Below are 23,688 nucleotides of genomic sequence, written 5' to 3' on the forward strand. Positions count from 1 at the left end.
ACATCTCTTGCATGCCCTGCATTGGCAGGCAGATTCTTTACCACTAGCGCCACCTCCCCCTATTGGATACTTTCAGGAGGAGATATCAATGCCAGTACATGCTGTGCTCATCATTGTGTTGGCATGAACATCAGCACCTTCTCTCACATTCCGCTCAATCTGCAGGACCACCCTAAGCCAGAGTCACTTTCACCTCTGTTTTACAAATGGAAGCTTGAGGCTCAGAGAGGTGAAGTGATATGCTCAGAGTGGCTCAGCCATGTGGGTGGGGCCAGGCTCACCCTCTGGGTTGAGGACTGGAGTAAAAGCCCTTTCCTCCCCACTCCTCCTCCATACCTCCGCATGCAACCCCCCGCCACCCCCCAGCCCCCCCACCACCCGGCAGCCCACAGGGCCCTGCTATGGAGTTCTGTCCATGAAAGTGCTCTCTCAGTATCTGCTGGGAGGGAATCGCAGACCCCTTGGGAACCAGGAAATGATCACCTGGCTGCCTCCCAGCCCAGACTGGATTAAAGAGCAGTAACCAGATCCTGCTGGAATGGAGGGGAACCCAAGGCAGCTGAGTGAGCGATGAGAGAGCTGCCTGCACTTGGGAAGGACCCGGCCTCCCATTTCCCTACATCTGGACGGGTGTGCAGGCCTTGTTTTATTTCATTCCGGTCTGCCAGAAAGATGCAGACCTCCTGGCCAGAGTTCAGAGCAGATCAGAAAGCGTGATTCAGAGCTGAGAGGGACACATGTGTGAGAAAAGACTAGCAGGAGAGGAAGAGACAAGGCCAGGGGTGACTCAGGGCGCATCAAAGCTGCAGGGCCCAGCACGAGGAGATGAAGAATCTTTTCCTAGGCTCTGGAGACAAGAGGGGAACACAGCCAGCATGACAGAGAATGCCTCAGGCCGTGGGCTGGGGCAGGAACTTGGAGTCCTGAATGGGAAACAGGAGGGAAGCTGTGTGCTAGGAATATCAGCAGCTCAGGTGTCCGCTGGTCAGTGTGGGGCAGTGAACAGATCTGGGCAGTGGTGGTGGACTTGGCAGGCTCCTGTCCTGGCTCTGTCACCTACCAGCTGTGTGATCTCGGGCAAGTCGTTTCCCTCTCTGGGCCTTAGTGAGCTCCTCATTTAGTCAACACATATTTTCTGAGGACCCACCACATGTTGGACATTGCCAAGCACTGGGGACAGAGTGGTTTAGGTTGGAACCGACACGTCCGGGGGTTGTTATGTGAGCATCACGCAAGAGCTCCTAACTACGGGTGCGAGGGCAGGGACGCTAACCTGACACCAGGAGGGAGCAGAAGAGGAGGGTGAGCAGGGTTCCAGGAGGAGGGAACAGCATGTGTGAAGACCTCGTGGCTAGAGACAGCAAGAGAGCAAAGCCTGTGTGAGGAATGCAGAGGGCACAGAGGCAGAGTGAGAGTCACTGGGGAGGGAGGCGGGGCCCACTCCTGGAGGGCCGGCTGTGAACCTGTGGCTTTATCCTGAGGAGGTCTGGGTCCTGGGAGGACCATGACCCCTGAGGAAGCTAGTTTTCAGAATGTCCAAGTTCAAGTCTCAGCTTCACATCCTGCTGAGTCCAGCTGCTCAACCCCATGTTTCTTCATCAGTAAATTAGGGGTGCTAGTACCTACCTCACAGCTTGTTATGTTGTTATGATGATCAAATGGTACGATACATATAAGGCATCTAGACTGCATACCCGGAGAAGGCAATGGCACCCCACTCCAGTACTCTTGCCTGGAAAATCCCATGGATGGAGGAGCCTGGTAGGCTGCAGTCCATGGGGTCGCTAACAGTCAGACACGACTTAGCAACTTAGCAGCAGCAGCAACAGACTGCATACCAGTGTGCAGTATACAGTAAGCACTCAATAAATACTGGTGACTACTGCTGCCTGGATACTGTGTGTAATGCTATCAGCAGGTTACCTGGCACCTCAAAGAGTTAGTTCTCACCTCTGAAACTTCCTGCCCATGCACCCTTCCCTTCCTGGCTTCAGCCCAGCCCAGGGCCTGGCCCTCTCCAGCCCCAGTCTTCCTGGAGGGCTGTGGCAGGAAGGGGGCTGGCAGGTCACAAGTGAAGGTGAAGAGCAGGGGAGCCAGGGTATGGCTGTCTCCTGGGAGCTCCTCCCCACCTCCTCCACCATGTCTGAGGCTGATCTGGGACCCCCAACAATGGGATCAGAATAGGGGCAGGGTTGGGTTGGGAAGGCCCCCATGGCAGGCAGAGAGGGCAGAAGGCTATTCACTTTCACAGGCTTACAGCTTTATACAGAATTTCTACCAGGGGGAGAAAATCTGCCCATCGTCTATGAATCCCCTGGGACAGGAATCATTATTCCTGTTTTATATTAATAAATAAGGAAACAGAGGCCCAGAGAGGGGAAACCAAAGTGACACAGAAGCTGGTGTCCAGGGTGGGACTCAAACCCAGGATTGAGAGGTACACGGGGACTAGATCATGGAGGGGGTTGGTGGCTCTGCCAAGGCCCCTGCTGCCCGCTCCAGGGTCTCCCACCCACTTCCACTGATGGCCCACTTCATGGCCAGCCATCAAAGCCCATTTGGCATTTCTCACACTCACTAGGGCCACCCTCTCAAGCCTCAAAATTTAGTACATTATTACCCCATTGCTTGCCCAGAGCAACCACACCCGGGATGGACAATGCTAGGAAGCCAGCACCTCTTCCAGGAAGACTTCCTTGCTCTTTACTCTAAACATCTACTCCCAGCTGGATTAGAGGCCCTCTCAGCCTCCTCTGCCTCCCCAGATCATCAATTTCACAGTTGTCTTCCTCTTTTACAGACAGCACTGAGAGCTCCCTGTGGGCAGGCCCAGAAGCTGATTCATCTGTCGACCCTCACCTGGAACAAGTAGAATTTATTTTCCTACCTCTTGAATCTAGGCTGGTCTTTTGACTTACTTTGACCTATAGAATATGTCAAAAATAATGTACCCAGTTTCAGCTTAGATTTAAAAAGACTTCTGAACTTCTGCTTTCTCTCTCAGAACTCTGCCAAACCTTTTAAATAATACCAACTCGCCTGCTAGAGGGTGAGGTACCATGTGGACCAGAACCGAGTTGTCTCAGCCAAGGCACTCAGAGTCCAGCCAAAATCAGGAGAGCTTCCTCTCACCCACACTGACCACAAATGTATGAGTGAGCCCAGCCGAATCCAGAGAATTTTCTAGCTGGACCTATAGGCTTGTGAGCAAGAATAGATGTGTATTGTTTTACACTATTGGGTTTGGGGGTTGTTTGTTACACAGCAATAGCTTACTGATAGAAGATGCATAAGTAAATGACTGGAAATATAGGTGTGATGCAAACGCAACGTAGAGGAGAGAGAGAGATGGAATGCCTGCCTCCGAGTCCTCTTACCTTATACGTGTCATGGTTGCCCAGAACCTCATCAAACAGTGTGTAGAGGTCACTGAGCAAGCCCACCACCTCAATGGGCTCACTCAGGGCTGCGACGGTGGTAAAGCCCACAAGTCCCTGAAGTATATGGTAACCTGATCAAAGTACTCTGGCTCCACGGCTGCCCCCATTTTCAGAGCTTCAGTCACAGACCTGAAGGGATAGGAAGGGCCAGAGTCACAAGGTGGGAGGACCCTCTTTCCACAGTTGGAAGTGAGGGAGGGGTATCTGTGGGAAAGTCCTGGGATGAGTGTCAGGGGGTCTGGGATAGGTCTGCTGTGTGCTGGTTCCCCTCTCTGGACGTTACTTCCTCTGAAGTCAGGTGGGGACACTGCACCTTGTACTTGTTCCCAAAGGAAAGAGGCAGCAGAAATTCAATACTCATGTGCACAGCACAGTGCCTAATGCATGCAAGGGCTCTATGAAGATATGATGGGTAAATAAACAACAAATGAACTGAATCAACTCATGGAACCCAGCTTTACTGAGTACCTGCTTTGTCCCAGCTCCCCAGGTCCCATGCTCAGAGGCACTGAGGCTAGAGGCACAATCAGGTCCACTCACAGGGGCAGCATCCGAGAGAGCAACCTTTCTGTCCTGTCTCTCCAGCTCCAGCTCCTCAGTCCGCTCCTGGGTCAGGTCCTCCAGGCTTTGGAAATACTTCTCCAGCATCCGCAGCATAGGGTCAGCAACACTGGTCTTCTTGCCTTGGCTGATGCTTTCGAACTGAAAATGGAATGAAAATCCCAATTTATCCATGAAGATCAGCAGAGCACTTGGCCCTCAGGTTGAGAATCTAGGCCACGGGAATGAACCAGATATAGTCCCTGCCCGGAAGAGTTGGATGGTGGGGAGTAGGTAGGTAATAGGCAAGGGGTGGCAGATCTGACAAGGGAAAGCAGAGACAGCAGGGAGGAAAAATGGGCTAGTTCTCTGTGAGGCAGACAGGCATTGAGAGGACTTTGCAAAGGAACCCATGCCCAGCATTGTATCACCATTAACAAACACTTTGGTTCTTACAAAAACACTGTGGAATAGACATTCTTTGTTCTCAAAGATAAGTTGGTTGGGTGAATGGATAGATGGGTAGATACACAGAAGCATTATATGTAGATTGCTCATGTATATAATCTATTTCTGCCTCTTTATTTCTCTCTTTGTTCAAAAAATTTTTTTACAAAACAAAATTATAAATATGTAAGGGCACTGAGACCAAAGGAAAGCAAAAGCTAAAGAAGTCAATCCAGGAGTGAGGTCTATATGTAAAATGCAGGCTACAATTTGGCCACAATTTTGGATATGAGCTCCCTAGCAACAAGGAAAAGAGGGAAACAGCGATTACATAATATATGGAGTCCATGAGACAATGGAGCATTAAACTAGTTTCCCGGAAGGAATACAAACTGCTGGTGCTGAGCAGAAATAAGTACCTCTCCTAGGTCTTTGTAAGATGATGTTATAAACTGTACCTTCAACAACAACCTTAGCCTTGTTTTCTAAAGAGACTTACTAGAACTTTTCCCAGTGTGGTTTGTACCTTACCAAAGTGCAATCAGCAGGAAAATCAAATTAATGATGATCAAAGTGGAGGAGTTTATTCCTGTCTAAATCCAGCATCTTGACCTGTGTGTGTGTGTGTGTGTGTGTAGGTGTTTATATCCAACCTTCATTAATACTGCTTTTCTCAGGCGAATGTCTGTAAGGTGGGGAGTGTCAGCAGCCCCTGAAAAGCACATATTTTGTATTGCCCATTAGAAGCAGAGGCACAAGCTTTAGGGCAGCTGCCATGGGTGTGAGAGCTGCTGACCCTGAGACAGCAACATGGACAAGAAGCTGACTGTAAGATCGACTCTGCAAGGAGGGCTCCCATTTATAATGAAGAAACAAGGGATCTGAGAAGTGCAACTTGCTGAGAACCACATAATGGTGGAACTGCATTTCAAACAGGGGTCTGTTATATATTAATTCTATCACCAGCCACCCCACTGAATTATTTTATCATTTGGAGTGTGTTTTCCATTGCTTCCCTTGCATTGCCCAGGAACAAAATCATAGAATATGCAAACACAATTATTTTTTTCTTTGTTGTTGCTGTTTAGCTTCTCAGTCATGTCAGTTTCTTGCAACCCCATGGACTGTAACCCGCAAGGCTCCTCCATCCATGGGACTTCCCAGGCAAGAATACTGGAGTGGGTTACCATTTCCTTCTCCAAGGGATCTTCCTGACCCAGGGATCAAACCCGAGTCTCCTACATTGGCAGGCAGATTCTTTACCACTAAACCATGAGGGAAGCCCATTTTCTTCTTCCTTTACAACTTTCATTTTCTTGCTTAATTACATTGGCTGATACTCCCAGAACAATCTTATATGAACACAGTTTAAGTCTTTCAACTTCAGGGTCAGTGCTCTTTCTCCTTATTCTCTCCTCAGAAAAAATATTTTTTTTTTTTGGCTTAGTTATTTCACTTGATGGTCACACCAGTGTGTCCAGTTGGATCAGAGTTAGTCCTTTTAGACATCACCTAAGGAGATCTGAGGCTCAACGGTGGAATTAATTTGGCCAAGGTCAAGTAGTAGGTAAGTGGCTATGGTTTTTCCTGTGGTCATGTATGGATGTGAGAGTTGGACTGTAAAGAAGGCTGAGCGCCGAAGAATTGATGCTTTTGAACTGTGGTGTTGGAGAAGACTCTTGAGAGTCCCTTGGACTGCAAGGAGATCCAACCAGTCCATTCTGAAGGAGATCAGCCCTGGGATTTCTTGGGAAGGAATGATGCTAAAGCTGAAACTCCAGTACTTTGGCCACCTCATGCGAAGAGTTGACTCATTGGAAAAGACTCTGATGCTGGGAGGGACTGGGGGCAAGAGGAGAAGGGGACGCCAGAGGATGAGATGGCTGGATGGCACCACTGACTCGATGGATGTGAGTCTGAGTGAACTCCGGGAGTTGGTGATGGACAGGGAGGCCTGGCGTGCTGCGATTCACGGGGTCGCAAAGAGTCGGACACGACTGAGAGACTGATCTGATCTGATCTGATCTGAAGTGGAAGCATAGATCTGAATGCAGGCTCTCTGACCCTTAGCCTCCCCACAGTGTGATATGGCTCTCATCTTCTGCATGTGGAGTCCATCGTGTGCCAGTCTCTGCCTTCTGTGCCACTGAACCTGAAGCAGGCTTTCCGCACAGTCACCCCTCACTCAGGCTAAGATCCTTCTTCCCCACCTCACTAGCCACGGCAATCTCTAAGCCCTGGAAAGATTCTAGGCTGGTGTTTTAAGCACTGATTTTTTGGCCTAGCTCTGCCACCCACCCTCACAGGGGCCTCTGAGAGCTCATTCACTCTGAGGTCCACGTTTCCCATAGGATGCCTGTGTGTTTCTCCTGTCTTCCTATCTCCCGCTCCCTCATCACCTGTCTGGATGCCCCTCTGGTTCACTGAACCTCCCCTTGGCAAAATTCCACTGTGGCTGGGGAGTGGAGGGCAGGAAACGGGAAGCACAAAAGCTGTCACTGCAGGCTCGATGAGTCGGCCCCGTGAGAGCCGTTAGCCAGCTCAGTCAGGCACACACACCACGTCCGCCCAGCAAACCCGTCCAGGCTTGCCTCACCCCTCCCAGTGCAGTCCCCAAGGCAGGCCGGGGGTGGGAGCGGCAGTCCCATCACACCTTCCACTCCCTGATGCAGGAACCAGGGCTGTCTCCATGGCCGAAAATGGCCCCTCTGCTCTGGTGCCAGGAGGCCTGGCGTGGGGTCGGGGTTCCTAGCATCAATGCTGCAGAGACAAACCTGGGTCTGTGTTCCAGCCCCACCTTTCACTTCCTTGGTTACCTTTGGCAAGTCCCATCACCTCACCATGCCTCAGTTTCTCTCTTGTAAAGCCCAGATAATAGCAATGCTTCCTTGGAGGGCTATCAGGAGGGTTAAATATAAGCACAGGACTTAGCATGGAGCTTGGCACTCAGGAAGGAAGTGTCTATGAACCCAGAGTTCTGAGAAAGATTCCCCCAGATGGTAGACCTCAGGTTCCACCCTCAGGGGTGATGATGCTGGCCCATTGTCCCCTCTATGCACAGGGTTTCCAGGCCCCTGGGATACGGGGGCCCCCAATGGGCAAAGTGAGGTGAACTGATTCACTGTTTCTTGTGAGTAGCCAGCTCCTCTGGTGGCACTGGCCTGGCTATAGATCTGGTCCAGATTGGGTCTGTCCTCTGGAGCCTCCTTCCAGCACTGCTCCATTAGCTGGATGCACTCAGGTGGCCCGTGGTCAGGGGACACCAGGGGCTGGCACAGGGGAGGGAGACATACCACCTTCCTGATGATTTCTGCAACAAACACAGACCAGCCAGTGGGGCTGAGGTCCCCAGGACAGCTGGTGGTGAGGCATGGGCCTGGGATCCTGAGATGGAGGGCAGGGTGGGCCTGTGGGGTGTGGATACCAGGCTGTGAGAGTGTTCCTCAGCCTCTTGTTCTCTGCTCCAGGGCATGCTGGCCAGCAGTCCAGGATTGCTGTTTTCCTGGTCCCATTCCATAGTGTGGCGGGGAAAAGGGTCTCAGCTCGGAGCTTGGAGAATGGGGCTTGAATTCTGGATCCTCCACCACCTGTCTGTGAGATGGTGAACAACACAGCCATCTCTCTGAGCCTTGGTTTCCCCATCTATGAAGTGAGCTTAACAAACTGCCTTCGTGAGATGAGTGCTGAGGAAGGAAATGACAGATGCTAGATTTTGGGGTGCTAGGTTCACCCCAGCCCGTGAACCCTGCACAACTTGCTGCTCCTCTGTTGCCAGCAATGTCCAAGAATGTGCTCACGACCTGGGCACTGCAGATCTGCCTGGCAGCCCCACCACCCGGAGGCCATCTGGGGTTGACTGTGCACAACTGTGAGGCAAGACTCTCTGCTTTGCATGTTCGCCATCATCATGACTCTTTTCCCAGGACAATCCCTGCTGTGGATCTTCCTGTGCCCGTTCCACATGATTAAGACCACAGACTGAGTCGAGATCTGATGAATCAGCGATCCAGCTCCGTCTCTGTCACTTGTCATCACTCTGTGCCTCGGTTTTCCCACCTCGGGCAGCCCTAGGGGTGCCTCAGGGAGCTGAGAGATTCATGGGCACACCGGGAGGAGGAGAGGCTGGGTACAAAGCTCAGGCCTTCAGCGGCACAGGAGGAGATGTCAAGATTATCCTTCTAAACCTGTGCAAGCTATGCTATGTTCTGAACCTCAGTCTCCTCACCTAATGATAATAGGACAGACCTCACAGGGCCATTAGGGGTGAAACAGGAGGGCTGGGACCCTCCTCAGAGGAGGCAAAGAGGTGGGTTCCTTGGAGAGAAAGTTCCCTGGAGAGTGAAGAGAAGCTTCTCTCTGGATTTCCCTTTGCCGACCTCCTTGTTGGGGGAAGCCCATGATTCACTGTCCCATTTTACAGACAGGGAAACTGAGGTTCTGAGGAGGTGGTAACATCGGTCAACTGAGCCACAGGGCCAGTAAAAAGTAGATGCTAGAATTGGGCCTGATAGCCTCCCGGCCAGCACTTTTTTCTCTGCCCAGAGGCTCCCAGTCTGTAGGCGTCAGGCCCTGAGGGCCTCTGAGTAGAGGGTCTAGGAAGCTGTATATGCTTATAAAGGAGTGTGCACAGATGGAGCTCGTAATATATCTCACACACACACACACACACACACACACACACACACACGTCCAGCTGTTTTTCAAAAGCATTCTAATGGTGTGATGAATAAAATACAGATCCATTTCAAAGTGTTGCTTATTTCAGAGCAGATTTTTGTCTCTGGGTATTTTCTCAGTCACCAGATACTAAAAGTCAGATAGTAGCATGTGAGGCTCCAAACTTTTTTGTCATTAAAGTAGAGTTCTCACAGGTGGTCATGTTGGGAGCCCATAGCCCAGGCCAGGCCAGATCTCCTTTTCCCTCCCCATGCTGAGCCCACTGTCCACATCCAGCCCATCACTGGGATGGATCAGTCCTGCTGGCCGCTGACCAAGAGGCTGTACATCCAGCTCCATGGGAGAGATGCTTTCTGGATGACTCCAGGAGATTTTAGGCCAACACCACTGAGCCCACTGGGATCCCAGACTCACAGCTTCCCGCTGGGGAGTCCTGCCCCTCTCTGAGCCTCACTGCTTCATCTCTGAAGAGTGCACTTACCACCTCACAGCACTGTCCATTGGCATAACACAGATGACAGTGCTTAGGAAACCACAAGTGTCCACCCCGCCACAGAACCTTAAAAAGATGCTACTTCTGGGACTTTCTTGGTGGTCCAGTGGTTAAGGATCTGCCAGCCATTGCAGGGGACACAGGTTCCATCCCTAGTCAGGGAAGATTCCACATGCTGCAGAGCAGTTAAGCCCAAGCACCATGACTGCTGAGCCCAAGCTCTAGAGCCCGTGAGTCACAATTACTGAGCACCCCAACAAAGAGTAGTCCCCCACTCACCACAGCTAGAGGCAAGCCCACTCACAGCAACGAAGACCCAGCACAGCCAAAAATAAATAAATAAAAATTAATTAATTGTTTTTTCAAAGATGCTCTCTCTTAGAGCAAGGAAGTCCACTTCTCAGGAGGAGAGTGGAAAGAACCTGGGCTCTTCCCCACTCGCGTACCCCTAAAACCACCCAGGGTCTAGCATGTGCCAGGTTCTTGCCTAAATCATTTCACTGAATCCTCACAAATACTCTTGGAGCTAGGCATCATGGTCCCTATTTTACAAATGAACAGACAAGCTCAGAGTCTGAAAGAGATTTACTCAGAGTCATGAAGTGAACTGGTGTAGAGCTGGGCTCAAGCCCATGTCCCCCAAAGGCTGTGCTCTGGACATTTCACTCCCTGAGATCAGGAAAAGTGCAGCCAGGAATTAGCAGGTCCGGACTGACAGCCCAATGCAGGGCAACCCTGGGGTCCCTGAAGTCTCAGGAGCACTGGCCTGAAGGGCCCTGCACGGCAGCGAGACTCACAGACCCCATCTGGCTGTTCACCTTCCCACCCCCTCAGCAGGCAGATGTCAGCAAGTTGGAGGTGGGGGGAGAGCAGCCAAGGAGAGTTGAACAAATGGTGTGACCAAGCCCTTCCCCGTCCCACTCCTCCACCCCATAAATTTGGGACCTGGAATGCTCATGATTCATGGAGCAATACTTTGGTGGAGAAAAGAAGTAAGGCCAGGCCTCCCTGTGAGGTACAGATTCTCCATCTGGGGTGGGAGGAAAGGGGGCTCCATCACTCCATTACTGCCTGTGCTGCGGGCTGAAATGCAGGGTATCTGTGGGACAGGTCCCCGGGATTGGACAGAGGCAGCCGGGGGGCAGGGGGCACAGGCTACTGAAAGAGCAGCACAGAGCCCAGGGAGCCCTGAGAGAGAACACAGACGCAGAGGCGGTGTTTCTGAAGGTGGGCCCCGGCACTGGGGTCTGAGGAGAAAAAAATGTGTAAGACCAGGTGCTGATGGGGTAGGTGTGAGTGATTACCCCAGAAGCACAAAGATGTGCTTCAAGGAGCCCCACTCAAGCAGAAGACCAAGTCCCCAAACACCCAGCAGACTGGTGACATCTGACGGGGATTGGATGCCTGACATTTTAAAATTTAATCCTCACTCTAAAGATGGGGAAACTGAGGCCGAGAGAGGGTAAACTAATTAGTGTACAGTCAGGCAGTAAGTGATCCAGGGGAAGAACTGAGGTCTCCATAGACGCGAAATCTGTGCTGGGCAGCTGGATGGTTAGGGCATAACCACCTCTGGACATGGCAATAACACTGGGGGAGGAAGAAAGGGGTTGGGCTTTTACCCAGAAACCAATGTTTTTAGTTCCAGAGATGGTGAGCTGCCATTTTGGTAGCTGCTAAAGGCTGCTTGGCTTAAGCCAAAGAAACCCATTTCTTGTCATCAAATCAGGCATGTGTATCTCTATGGTTATTTTCAGGCCCTGGTTTCCTAATGCTTACAGAGCTACTCAACTATGTGGGGACTCTGCCAGAGACAGGCCGAGGAAAGAGGAGGAGGATGATGTACCTTCCGCTGGGAGCCCCGAGGAACCATAGGGCGGGCCTCGAGTCAGCACCTCCTGCAGGATAATGCCGATGCTGAAGGTGTCTCCTCTGAGGGTGCCCCGCCTGGGTGCTCCGGGCCCCCGCAGCAGCTCTGGAGCCGTCCACAGCAGCTCTGCAGTCACAAGGCAGGGCCACACGGCCGTCACTGGTGGACCACCCAAGCTGGCCAAGCTGGGTGCGTGCTTCATACATGTTGTGCCATCGCCCTGTCCCTACAGTCCCAGAGGAGGGACTGCCCTCCCCCATTCACAGATAAGGGTCCTGAGGCTCAGAGAGAAAAAGCCATCCACTCCAGGTCACACCACAGGAAGTGCTGGAGGACCAGGCATCTCCCCCTCTCCCCTTCCCTCCAAGCGCCTGGCTTAAACAGAGGCAGCACCTACTGGCAGCTCCCTGCCCACCCTGAGCTGACCTTCTGGGGCTGGCTGGGGACAGGGAGTCCTCTGAGCATCCAGGAGCTCTGCATAACTGTGGTCAGTGACCTTCAGCACAAAGCGCCCATCCACCACGCAGTTTCGGGACTTGAGGCGGCCATGAGGGAAATGCCGATGGTGTAGATACTGCACCCCCTAGTAGAGTGGAATCATCAGGGTCCCTTAGGACTGTAGTGAATGAGAAGGACTCCTGCTTCTCTCAGAACTCCCAGGAAATCTCCCTGCGTCCCTTCACCCTTTGCCACACTGTTCAGATTTTTCTCAATAAGACAAAGTGGAAAATGAGGCCTGGGAAATGAGCCTCTCTTGTCTCCCTTCCCTCCCTGTTGCCCCCACAGCTCCAGGCCTGGGAAGGGGTCTCACATGGATCAAATCCAGCAGCAGGGAGGCCTTGAAGGTCCAGTCCAGCCGCAGAGCCTCATTCCTCAGCAGGTCCTTCAGGTTGCCCCCAGCACAGTGCTCCAACACCAGACCACTAACCCAGGGGCCACGAAGAAGCCCCAGAAGGTGGTGATGTTCTCATGCTGCAGCTCCCACATCTGCCAGCACAAGGGCACCTTAGCAGCCCCTGGGGACTCTTAAAGGGTGGACATCTGGCCCCCTGTACTTAGAACCCTCTGTGTTCAGCACAGGGCTGAACACAGAGAGGCCTCAGAAATGTTGGATGGAAGTGATGGGTGGATGGATGAGTAAATGGATAGTGCAGATAAAGGATGAGTGGATGGATGGATGGATGATGGATGAATGATAAATGTGTAGATGGATGATGAGTGTGTGGATGGATGATGGATGGAGGGATGGACAGATGGATGAGCCAGTGAAATCAGGGCATGGAAGCATCATGGATGAATAACTCAATACACCACAGAATATGGATCTAGGCCTATTCTCCACCTAAGTGACATCATGATCCGTAAAACTGTAAAATCTCTCCCCAAGGCTCAGAGACAGATGAGGAGAAGAACTGAAGGGATCAGGAACAAGCAGAAAGCAGCTCAGCAGGTCAGAGAACTCAAACCCCACCAGCTAGGCTAGCATTTGCCCGAGCAGGAAAGAGGGAAACACTGTCTGGCATGGCTTTCCTCTCAAATACAGTTCAGGGGTCAGCTAAGTGAGGGAAACCTGAATACTCTCCCTACCTCCTTAGGGATTTGCATGCTTATTAGTATATGTGGTGAGGTAAGAATGGCTTCAAATCCTTTAACCCTGCTGCCAGCAAGAGGTTGGGCCTCTGATCCCTCCCTTTGAATCCGTGTTGGCCAGTAGAACAAGGCGGAAGTGAACTTGTGTGTTTTGGGTCTAGGTCTTAAGAGACTGACAGCTTCCATTTCCTGTTTCTTGGAGCCCTCTTTGTTGGAGGACTGAATGTTCATAAAAAGTCCCTCCATCCCAAGTCACCCCACGGGTGAGATCATATGGAGAGGCCCTGAGACTATACTGAGTGGAGAAGCAGGTTCTGTTGAGTACGCTTTTCCAACCGCCCAGCCAAGGCATCAAGAAACCACTGAGAAACCCCCAGTCAAGGCCAAGTGGAACAGAAGAACTGCTTGGCTGAGCCCTGCTCAAATTTCCTACCACAAAATTGTAAGATATTGTAAAATGGTTGACGTTTTAAGCCGCTAATTTTGGGATAAGTTGTTACACAGTCACAGATAACTGAAACAGACTTATTAAATGTTCTGAGAAGCCCTGTGCCTAAGCCAAGCAATTCCTAAACTCATTTGACCACATATAGGACCTTTTCTTTTAAGAAACATCTACACGTCTCAGTTGTAAGATGCCCACTGGGGAATGTCTAACCTAATCTCTAATCACTTAATCTCTCTGAATTTGATTTCAGATGACATGATGTTGGAAATAGTAATAAAATTCACCATTTACTAAAGGCACTCTTCTTGCCAGAGACAGTTCTAGGTTATTCTATATACTCTCTCTGTGTGTGCTAAGTCGCTTCAGTTGTGTCCGACTCTTTGTGACCCCAAGGACTGTAGCTTGCCAGGCTCCACTGTCCATGGATTCTCCAGGCAAGAATATTGGAGTGGGTTGCCATTCCCTTCTCTAGGGGATCTTCTTGACCCAGGGGTTGAACCCAGGTCTCCTGTGTTCCAGGCAGATTTTTTACTGTCTGAACCACCAGGGAAGCCCTCCTAATTCCCATTTCATTAGCTCCATTTTACAGGAAAACTAAGTGTCCCAGGCAGAATTCCATCTGGGATCTTCCTGACTCAAATCTTATGCTCTGCCCTCCATCCCACAGTGCTTCTCAGGATGGTGATAATCTCAGAGGTGAAGGGGCTTATGTGAGTAGTGATGACAAGTGGCTGGAAGTTCCCCGAGGGAAAGGATCCTGTCTCTCTTCTCCACTGCTGTGTCTCCAAAGCCCAGAGCATAGAAGGTGCTCAGAAGACAGTGGACAGATGAACAGATACGTGGAGGGATGAAGGGTGCAAGATGAGGTCCTTTGGCGGTGCTGATCGTACCCTGTGATGATAGTGGTGGAGATGGCTGTGCCCTGGTTGTCACGGAGATGATCATATGGGCTGGGGGTGTGACATGGGGGATGCTGTGTGGGATGGTGGCAGCGATGGGGCGTATCTGTCATGACAATGGGCCAGGGATCATGATAATAGCAAGTCCCTTTTTGGAGGCTAGGAGCTTCTGCATTGAGTAGGGACCAATCCAGACCAGTAGGGGTCTCCTGACAGCACCCCTCCACAGCCCATCCTCCACGCCCTCTGCCCTACCTTTCTGAGGACTCTAAGGCAGCTTGGCCGCAGCTCAGGGGCTGTTTCACCTTCAAATCTCTTTAGCCACACCAACTCTCCCTGTTTAAGAAAAGACAGCAAAAGTTTATCCACTGCTGGTCCCCAACTGGAGTCAACTCCTCCACCGCTCTCAGCCTCGGCTTCTTCCCCGTACGTGTGTTCTTTCTGTGTGCTCCAAGCCAGGAAGAGCCTGGCCATTGGAAACAAAAAGTTAGACTTTGTCTCCTTCACCTGACAGACCCAAGATCCAGTCCTTACTCCACCACTTTCTAGCTCTGTGACCTTGGACAAGGGACTTCAGTTCTCTGAGCCTCATGTCCCAGCTCTGTAAAGCCAGGATGATATCCTCACCCACATGAAGAAGGCTAACAAGATCATGGAGAGAAAACATGGTAGCTCCTGGCCTTGGGCACCTGCAACATTCCAAACCCAGCAAAGTGAGGGGGGCTCTGAGACCCAGAGACCCTAGGGGAGGAGGGGAGGGTGAGAGAGGCAGAGCCCCTCAAGCTGGGGCTCAGTCCTCACCCAGAACTTTCTGTAACCTTTGCCCTCTCTCCTCTCATCACTGGTGGATTCCTGCCTCCTCAGTCTGGCCTGAAGTGCTTTCTGTGGAGCAGTCAAAACATGTTTTGTACATCCTTAAAGCCTCCTTTCAGCAGAAGAGAAAAAAGATGGGATTCTCTGAGGGAGAAGGTGGAAAGAAGGAGCACTATCCTCATGTAGCTTCCCGTAGAAACTATTAACCTGGTTCATCCACCGTGAGACACAGAACAGGAGAGTCAGAGATCAGTTAATTGCTGGATTTGAGAAGCCAGCTCTAGAGAAATCATAGTGTCCTCAGCAACTTTAGTATCTGACTGGTCTCACCTCTGTCCTGTCAGCTGGTGACCCAAGCTCTGCCCAGAGGCTGTCCTGGGCCTGGGTGCTGCCCCACACTCAGGGCCATGGGGGACCCCGGACCGCACCACCCCTTTCCAAAGCCCAGTTGGCCCAGTGCTGAGAGAGGTCCTGGGCCGGACTCATACCAGCAATGCCTGGATCCAAGTGGCCGGGGACTGGTTGTTTCCCAAGGTCAGGTCACAAAACATGGGTAACTGGGAGTTGGAAGTCCTGCTTCCCACTTCTAGCCCTGCCACCGACTTGCTGTGAGACCCAGAAAAGTCACTGTCTGTCCCTCAGCCTCGGTTTCCTATGCCATAGCAGGAATGGGGCATACAGAGATGCCCTGGGTTCCCTCAGCTTCTCCCAAACTGACAAGAGCTCTCAAAACCTGGGCCTGGGGGTGGCAGGGGCCCTCACTGGTTACAGAGCCATGTTGGCGGGCTCCTGGGGGCCTGTAGGCTCCTTGCTGACCACTGGGCCATAGACCTCAGGCTCCTGCCGTCTGCCATACTTCTTGATTTGCTCACACTGTCCATGTGCAGCCTCTGGAGGCAGTAGGTGTGGTCAAGAGCTAGGCAGCTCTGCCCATGCCCTGCCCACCCCCCCAGCCTGGTGCCCGCCTCCCCCCAGCCTGGTGCCTGCACCCCTCAGCCTGGTGCCTGCCCACCCACCCATCTGCTCAGGGGCTGCTGGATGAAGGTGAGCTCCTGGGCCGTCAGCAGGATCCGGTGGGGGCCCCGCATCAGCTGCAGCTGCCGGATTCTCCATCTGGAGGTGAGCAAAGCGCAGGACAGAGAAGATGGAGCTGTCGTCACTCCCCCATCTGGCTCCTCAGAGCTGCCTCTGATCCAGAGCCCTCCTGGTCCTCCCCGTCTCCCTGCCTGTCTCCCCCATCAGTCCCTGCTGGGCTGAGAAGGCACCACTGAGCACTGTCCCCTCAGAGCCCCTAGGTCCGGCTCAGGGCTGGATGCACCCCAGGCCTGATGTGTCTTCTGGTCCCCAGCTTCGGTGTTTCCAACCCACCTAGGGGCAGAGGGCTGTCCCTCTTGGATGTCACTGAGGCTCAGGGAGCACAGAGGACTTCAGACCCAGACGATTGCTTTCAAAGCTGAAGAACTCTGAGGTCATCCCGACCAAGCCCTCAATGCACAGGTGTGTAGCCTGAGCTTCAGGAAGGATGGAGTCTTGTCCGAGGTCCCAGGCTTCTTCCTCAGGTCTCTAAGGACCTCCCAAGAGGCATGCCCACCTTGACAGGGCCCTGACTGAGGCTCTAGGATGGACAGGAGGGCGGGCGGTCCTGAGGTTGGGATGAAGGTTGGGATGAAGCTCCCTGCAGATGCCAGGGCTGTATACACAGCCAGGAGGCCCAGCGGGGTCGGGGGCACAGGGCAGATGAAGACTCAGGAGACCAGGATCTTACCTGATGAGGCAAGTGAGGGCCCCACCGGCCAGCACCAGGACACAGGCCAGGGCCAGCGTGAGGAGGCCTCCAGGGGGCTGCTGACCTGTGTGGGAAGCAGGGGCGGCATGAGTCCCAACAGTAATTAACAACCACACAGGAGCTCATCCCCTTCACTCAGCTCCTGCACCTACTGGCACATGGGGACACACCCCTGCCCAGTGCCAGCCCCCCGGGGAAGGCACAGAATGGCCCCGGCCTGTGGCCTGGCCATCACACACACGTTTGATTCCCAGCACTGCTCTTAGGGTTCTCACTTCAGGCTCCTGGCCACAGGGGCCCCACAGACCCTGCACAGACCCCATGACTGTCCTACACTCTGGCCCTCATCTGCCAGGATGCTGGGCTCTTCCCACTAGACTGAGAGCAGCTGGACAGTAGGGCCTGTTTCTTATTCAACTTGGGGCCCCTGGGCACCTTACACAGGGGCTAGACAGGCAAGATATTGAATAAAAATGGTAGATCCCTATCAATGATTATTCTGCTTCTTACATAACCCCCACCATGGGCTGCTTGTTACCTATTTCAGCAGCCATTTTCAGTGTCATTCACTTTGATTGTTAGAGGAGCCTGGATCTTAACACTGAATCTTAATCTCTCTAGCTCTCATATCAGGATTGGGTGTGTAAAGTCTTCTTGGGACTGGTGGGCAAGGTGGGGAGGGCCACTTGGGCAACTCTAGCATCAGCCTGGGCTGGCAAGGTGGCAAAATGCCAGGCCCGATTCTGGAGAGAGGACAATGATCCCTACTGTCACACAAGTGGGGGGGCCATCGCTTCTTCCTTCCTTGCCTCCTTCCCTTCCTTCCTTTTGCTGAAGGACAGCACTGTCCGTCTGCCCTCTGATGAGATGAGCCTCCTCCAATTTTGTCCTGATAATAACAACAGCAGCAAATAGCTTGTAGCGCATATTATTCTGTTGTTTAGTCGCTAAGTTTTGTCCAACACTTTCGCAACCCCATGGACTGTAGCCTGTCAGGCTCTTCTGTCCATGGGATTCTCCAGGCAAGAATACTGAAGTGAGTTGCCATTTCCTTGTCCAGGGAAATCTTCCTGCCCCAGGGATTGAACCTGTATCTCTAGTATTAACAGGTGGATTCTTTACCACTGAGCCACCAGGGAAGCCCGTTTATTGTACTCCTGTATATTGTATTGCACTAAACACCTGTTCTAAGGATGTCACATATTGCAACTGAGTTATTCTGCACAGTGACCTCTGGAAGTAGGTATGATCATGATTCCATGGAAGAGGAAACAGAAAGACAGGCAACTGTCTCTGAGTGGCAGAGCCTAGGTTCCCAACCACCGCCCGCCCTGCCCCTCACCCAGGAAGGAGGCTTGACTCCTGATCTGGAGGAGGTAAGAGAGGAAGCATAGACAGGAAAGCAGTCAGCAAACACAAAGAAACAGGAGCATGGCTGGTGGGTTCAATGGGAGGAAGACGGAGGGCGGGGAGCCGAGGGTGGCAAGGGTTCTGGCTGTACTCTAGGGGAGGCAAGCTTCTGCAGGCTCTGAGCAGGGGAAAGCCAGCTCTATTAAAATATTTTCCAAGGATCTTCCAACTGCCATGGTGAGGTCCAGAGACAAGGGCAGAAGCACAGAGGCCTGTTGGGAGGCTGCTGTGGTAATCCAGCAAGAGATAATGGGGTCTGGACCAGGGAGGAGGCAAGGGAGTGGTGAGCAGGGCTCTGCTTCTGGGCAAATTCTAAAGATGGAGCCCCCAGGGTGTTCTAATAGGCTGGGCCTTGGGTGTGGGGAGACGAGGGTGCCTGAGCCTTAGGGAGGATGGGGTTGCCGTCACCTGCAGTGGGAAATGCTGGGGAGGAGAATGGGAGGAGGCTGGAGGCAGATCCGGCGTTCAGTTTCAGACAACGTCAAGTTGAAGACACCATCTAGGCATCCAGGCAAGAGGGGCTGCTGAGCGGTGGCAGAAACCTGAATGAAGCCTCGTCCCTGCCCTCATAGAGCAGATGTTCTTGAAGACCAGCCCCAGGCTACACTCGCCGGGGGCTTCTGTCTGGTGGCAGAGACAGGGACAGCAGAGATAACACCACACAATGTGGCCAAAACTGTGACAAGGGCAGCCAGAGGCTGATGGAGGTCTTCATAAACACCTCCACCAGCCCTGGCTCACAGACTTTACCCTCTGACAGGAGTTTGCTCATTCCTTCAATGAATCCCTCAGCAAACATTTCTAGAGCACTGTGTGCTGAGTTCAGTGCCAAGAACTGATGATACAACAGCAGATAAGATTCAGAGTCACTGCCAGCATCGTGATGGAGCTCACCGGGGGAGGAGGGCAGGTGCTCTAAGCCGGTGCAGGGACAATGTTTCATTCATTCGTCCTTCCCTGGGGCTGAGCACAGTAAATCTTCAGTCAATATTTGTAGAAGAGGCAAAGAAACAACTGGGTGAAACTTTCTTTGTTGACCTCCTATTATTAGCCTGGGGACAGATGGCACTGGTCTCCCCAACACAGGACACACACCCTAGGAAGCTATGTCCCCAGGGACTGTGGGGAGCACCTCAGTAGCACACACACCGCGCCCCCTCCACCCGCCATGGCTCAGACTGGAGAGTTATTCTGGAAGGAAAAAAAGGATTTAGCCAGGCAAGGCCAGAGCATTCCAGGATGAGGAAAACACACATGTTTAGGGAGGCTGGAAAGGGTGGCATGTGTTTAGGGGAAAGACAAAGAGGAACAGTGTCAGGAGATGGGGCAGGAAGGACAGCAGGGTCTGGGTCGTGGGGTAGGGGAGTGGCTGCTGGAGGTTTGGGGCAGGGGGATGTCAGCAAGCCTGGCCAGACCTGAATTTACCCCCAACAGCAGCCACTGCAACTAGGTGTGCATGAGGAGATGCGGGTGCACTCGGTATACACGTAGGAGTGTGCTCATCTCCACCTGTGCGCTTGTGTATCAGTGCAGTTTCATCAGCGATCAACGCCTGGGTGGGTGAATGTCAGAAATGAGAATGTGTGGGTCTCATGTCTCACACTCCCCAGTGGTCATAAGGTAAAGGGGATCTTGCCCTTGGAGTTGATGGACTTGGGGCCCCCTGTGTAACCTTAGGCAAGTTACCTAAACTTTCTGAGCTTCAGTTCTCCACTGGGGCCCATAGAGGATAGTGTCCTTGTCACAAAGCTGTGGCGAAGTTTAGGAGAGCTGAGAGGTGGGAACAAATGCTTTAGCTTGCTGGGCTGAGGGGTGGCCTTGCTAGGCTCCCCTGGAGCTTCACAACCCCTGGTTCAGTCTTTTCAGTGGCTGGTCAAGTCTCTTCCTTGCTCCTGCTCCTCACATGACTGTCCACATGGAGAGCCTTGTTGAATGATGGATGAGTGAATGAATGATGGATGGATGGATGGATTGTGGAGAAATGGATGAATGGATGAATGGATGGATGGGTGGATGGGTGGATGGATAGATGGATGGGTGGATGGGTGGACAGATGGATGGATGGGTGGATGGATAAATGATGAATTACCTCCTATGCATAGTGTATTAGGGTCAAACCAGCAGTTGGAGTTGTGAGCTGGAGGGGCTCCTCCTGGAAAGTGGACAGCTCTGTTCAGGGGCTTCACTTGCCATGGGTCTGTGTCCAGGATGTGGGTGGGAACCAGCTGGCTTCCCTGACCATCTATGTCCAAAATGACGTACTGAGCCAGCCTCCTCCCCTTCTCATCTATCCAGATCCTCTGGCTAAAGCCAGCCACATCCAGAGGCCTTGTGTGGTCCCCAAAATGGGCCCCTGAGAGTCCTGTCCCATGGCTCTCAGAGCATTTCAGGGCATGGGCCAGCAGGACAACAGCATCAGAGATGGTTCCAAAGAGCAGGGACACCTGAGGGAGAGAGGCTCTTTCAGCTCCATAACCCCCCGTCATAGCCTCCCAGACATTTCTGAGCCCTGGCCCTCCTGCCCTCAGCAGTTGTTTGAATCACCATCCCCTTTCCCCATCCACAACACAGTCCTCTCTTCAGTCCCACCATTACCTCAGTCCCCACTCAGAAGCCTCAGCATCTCCATGGCCACCACCATCATGCCGGCTGCCACCACCACCCTCGCCACTCACCTAATACTTCTAAAACAAACTCCCAATTCTGCACGGTTCTTCATGGCCCTACTGCACCAAACCCCATTCCTCCCAAATTTGAAGAACTGGAACTACCACCTGTCCAGTTTCTCAAGCCTAGGCTTGATTCCCAATTCCTGTCTCTCTCTCTCTTCAGTTCATCATCAAATCTTTTTAGGTTTATATCAGAATTTGTTTCCAGTCTAACTGACTTTTCACCACTTCTACTCCTGCCCTCTGGGTCCAAACCCCCTTTACTGTTTACCTGAACCACACAGGAACCTCCTAAGGGCCTCCCAAGGGCCTCCCTGCTTCACCCAGCCCTCTTCAGACCACTCACCACAAAGCAAGCAAACCATGTTTTTTAAAAAAAAAACAAAACATAAATAATGTCTTACTTAAACCTTGCTGGTTGTCTCCCATTTCACTTATGATAACTTCAGATGCCTTACCCAGTTTACAAAGCCTCACATGATTGGGCCCCAAGCTCACCTTGGAGCCCTCTCCCCATCACTCATGACAGTCCCACCACTCCACACTCCCACAACTGTTCCTCTGGCCACTGATGCTCACTCTGCCTCTGGGCCTTTGCACTTGCTGTTTCCCCTGCTTGGTTGCTTGCCATTCAGATCTTCACCTGACTGCCTCTTTATCATTCAAAACTCAGCTCAAGTGCACCTCCTCCACGTGAACGTCTCTGCCAGTCCTCTCTCTCGTTGCCAGTACTCCATCCCAGTTACTCTCTGTCACTCTATCCTGTTTTACTTTCTTGATGACACAGTCACTACTTGAAGTTGTTTATTAAATTGCTTGGTTAGTGTCAGTCTCACCCTAACAGAATGGAAGCTTCTTGAAGGCCAAGGCTGTCTACCCATCCTCACAGCCTTGATGCCTGGCACAGAGCCACGTGAAAGGGACTCAACCCACATTTGTCAGATGAATGACTGGTTGAATGACCCTCCACCATCATCCACATTCCCATCACCACCTCCAGGCACTACTGGCTTCTTATCACCAGGAAGTAGCCATCCTGGGAGAGACTCAGGCAGCTGAGTCCTGAACCAAAACTGAGCCAGCAGCCGCGTCCCCAACCACCCATACTCTTCAGATCCACAGCAGTGACTTCAGAAACTCTTCCCGCTCTCCCATACTTCCATCACTCTCTCTTTCTGACCTCCACAGTGTGTTAGAGAAATGTGGGGAAAGGAGAGGAAGAATGTGTGTGAGAGAAAGAGCAGATGGGCTGGAGATGGGAATCAGAGGAACTGAGTTGAAGACAGAAAAATGGAGGCAAGAGAGACACAAGAGAAGGAGAATCAACAAAGTGGCCAAGAGAGTAAGAGACACGAGAAAGAAATGAGATGGACAGACACACACACACACGCTCACACACACACACACACACGCTCACACACACATGCTCACACACACACACGCTCACACACACACACATATAAGAGATAAAAAGAGACAGACAGAGCAAGACACTTTGTCAGATAAGGGACAGGCCATGTGCCCACAGTGGAGAAGGAACCGGTTGGCCGGGTGGGTGAGGGACGTTCGCGCCGGCCCGTGAGGGTCTGCGCCAACCAGCCTGCTGGCTCCAGGTACACAGCTGCCTCTCCATCTGCCCCAGAAGCTTCAAAGGCCTTGTCTCTGAGGCTGGACTCCAAGCCGACGGTCAGCACCACATCGCACGCCTCCTGCAGGGGCCTGCCAGTGCCCAGGGCCCGATAGGAGTGGTCACAGGAGGGCAAGGTGAAGAGCAGCGTGTCGTAGGACAGGGAGACCAGCCTCCCGTCTGTCAGGCCCCGGGCCCACGCCCTGCTCAGCAGGGCGGTCTGCTCGGAGCGGCCCAGGAGCACTGAGTGCATGCACAGCACCACAGCTGGGGGAGAGGCCGGGGCTCACCCTTCAGGCCTTCCCCAAGCTTCTGTGGCCCTGGAGAGCAACAGCAACTCACAGTTCCAGCTGGCCCCCCTTGCTGTCCCTCCCTTCCTCCCACTCCCTCAGTCCGGTGCTTAGTTGCTCAATCATGTCCGACTTAGAGACCTTATGGACTGTAGCCCGCCAGGCTCCTCTGTCCATGGGGATTCTCCAGGCAACAATACTGGAGTGGGTTGCTGTACCCTCCTCCAGGAGAATCTTCCCAACCCAGGGATCGAACCCAGGTCTCTTATACTGCAGGCGGATTCTTTACCGTCTAAGCCACCAGGGAAGCCTCAGTCTGGGGGAAAGAGGAATTTTCCCTTTATCTGATGCCCCCGCAACAATAACAGCTAAGGTTGATAAATTCGGGTTTAATCTGGTGAAAAAAAATCCCCTCACCTGAGGATAAATTTATATTAATATGTACCTTCCAATCTTCCCACCAAGCAATTCTGATCAAATTTTCACCCTCCCTGTGCCACTGGCTCTGAAAATTGCTAATATTTATTGACATCTTGTTATGTGTTGTCCTAAAGTACTTTAACAAACATTTACTCGTTCAATTAACAACAATACGAAGAAGTATGTTCAGGACTTCCCTGGTGGTCCAGTGCCTAAGACGCCGTGGTCCCAGTGCAGGCGGCCCAGGTCCTCATAGGCCACAACTAAGA

At 52.3% G+C, this 23,688-nt stretch overlaps 1 protein-coding gene across 1 annotated transcript in view; it reads right to left on the minus strand.

Annotated features, from left to right (window-relative positions):
* Positions 1-23,688, minus strand: part of LOC129627863 (guanylate cyclase D-like) — a 43,844-nt gene that overhangs the window by 13,604 nt on the left and 6,552 nt on the right. Inside the window, 15 exon segments of the mRNA XM_055547327.1 lie at positions 3,378-3,490; positions 3,493-3,569; positions 3,981-4,016; positions 4,018-4,142; positions 7,589-7,737; positions 11,444-11,593; positions 11,894-12,050; positions 12,279-12,394; positions 12,397-12,454; positions 14,660-14,775; positions 15,987-16,107; positions 16,234-16,330; positions 16,983-17,067; positions 20,503-20,873; positions 22,679-22,976. Coding sequence (XP_055403302.1) covers positions 3,378-3,490; positions 3,493-3,569; positions 3,981-4,016; positions 4,018-4,142; positions 7,589-7,737; positions 11,444-11,593; positions 11,894-12,050; positions 12,279-12,394; positions 12,397-12,454; positions 14,660-14,775; positions 15,987-16,107; positions 16,234-16,330; positions 16,983-17,067; positions 20,503-20,873; positions 22,679-22,976 — 2,069 coding nt within the window.

The sequence above is a fragment of the Bubalus kerabau genome, chromosome 15, assembly GCF_029407905.1.
Source record: "Bubalus kerabau isolate K-KA32 ecotype Philippines breed swamp buffalo chromosome 15, PCC_UOA_SB_1v2, whole genome shotgun sequence".
Lineage (NCBI taxonomy): Eukaryota > Metazoa > Chordata > Mammalia > Artiodactyla > Bovidae > Bubalus > Bubalus kerabau.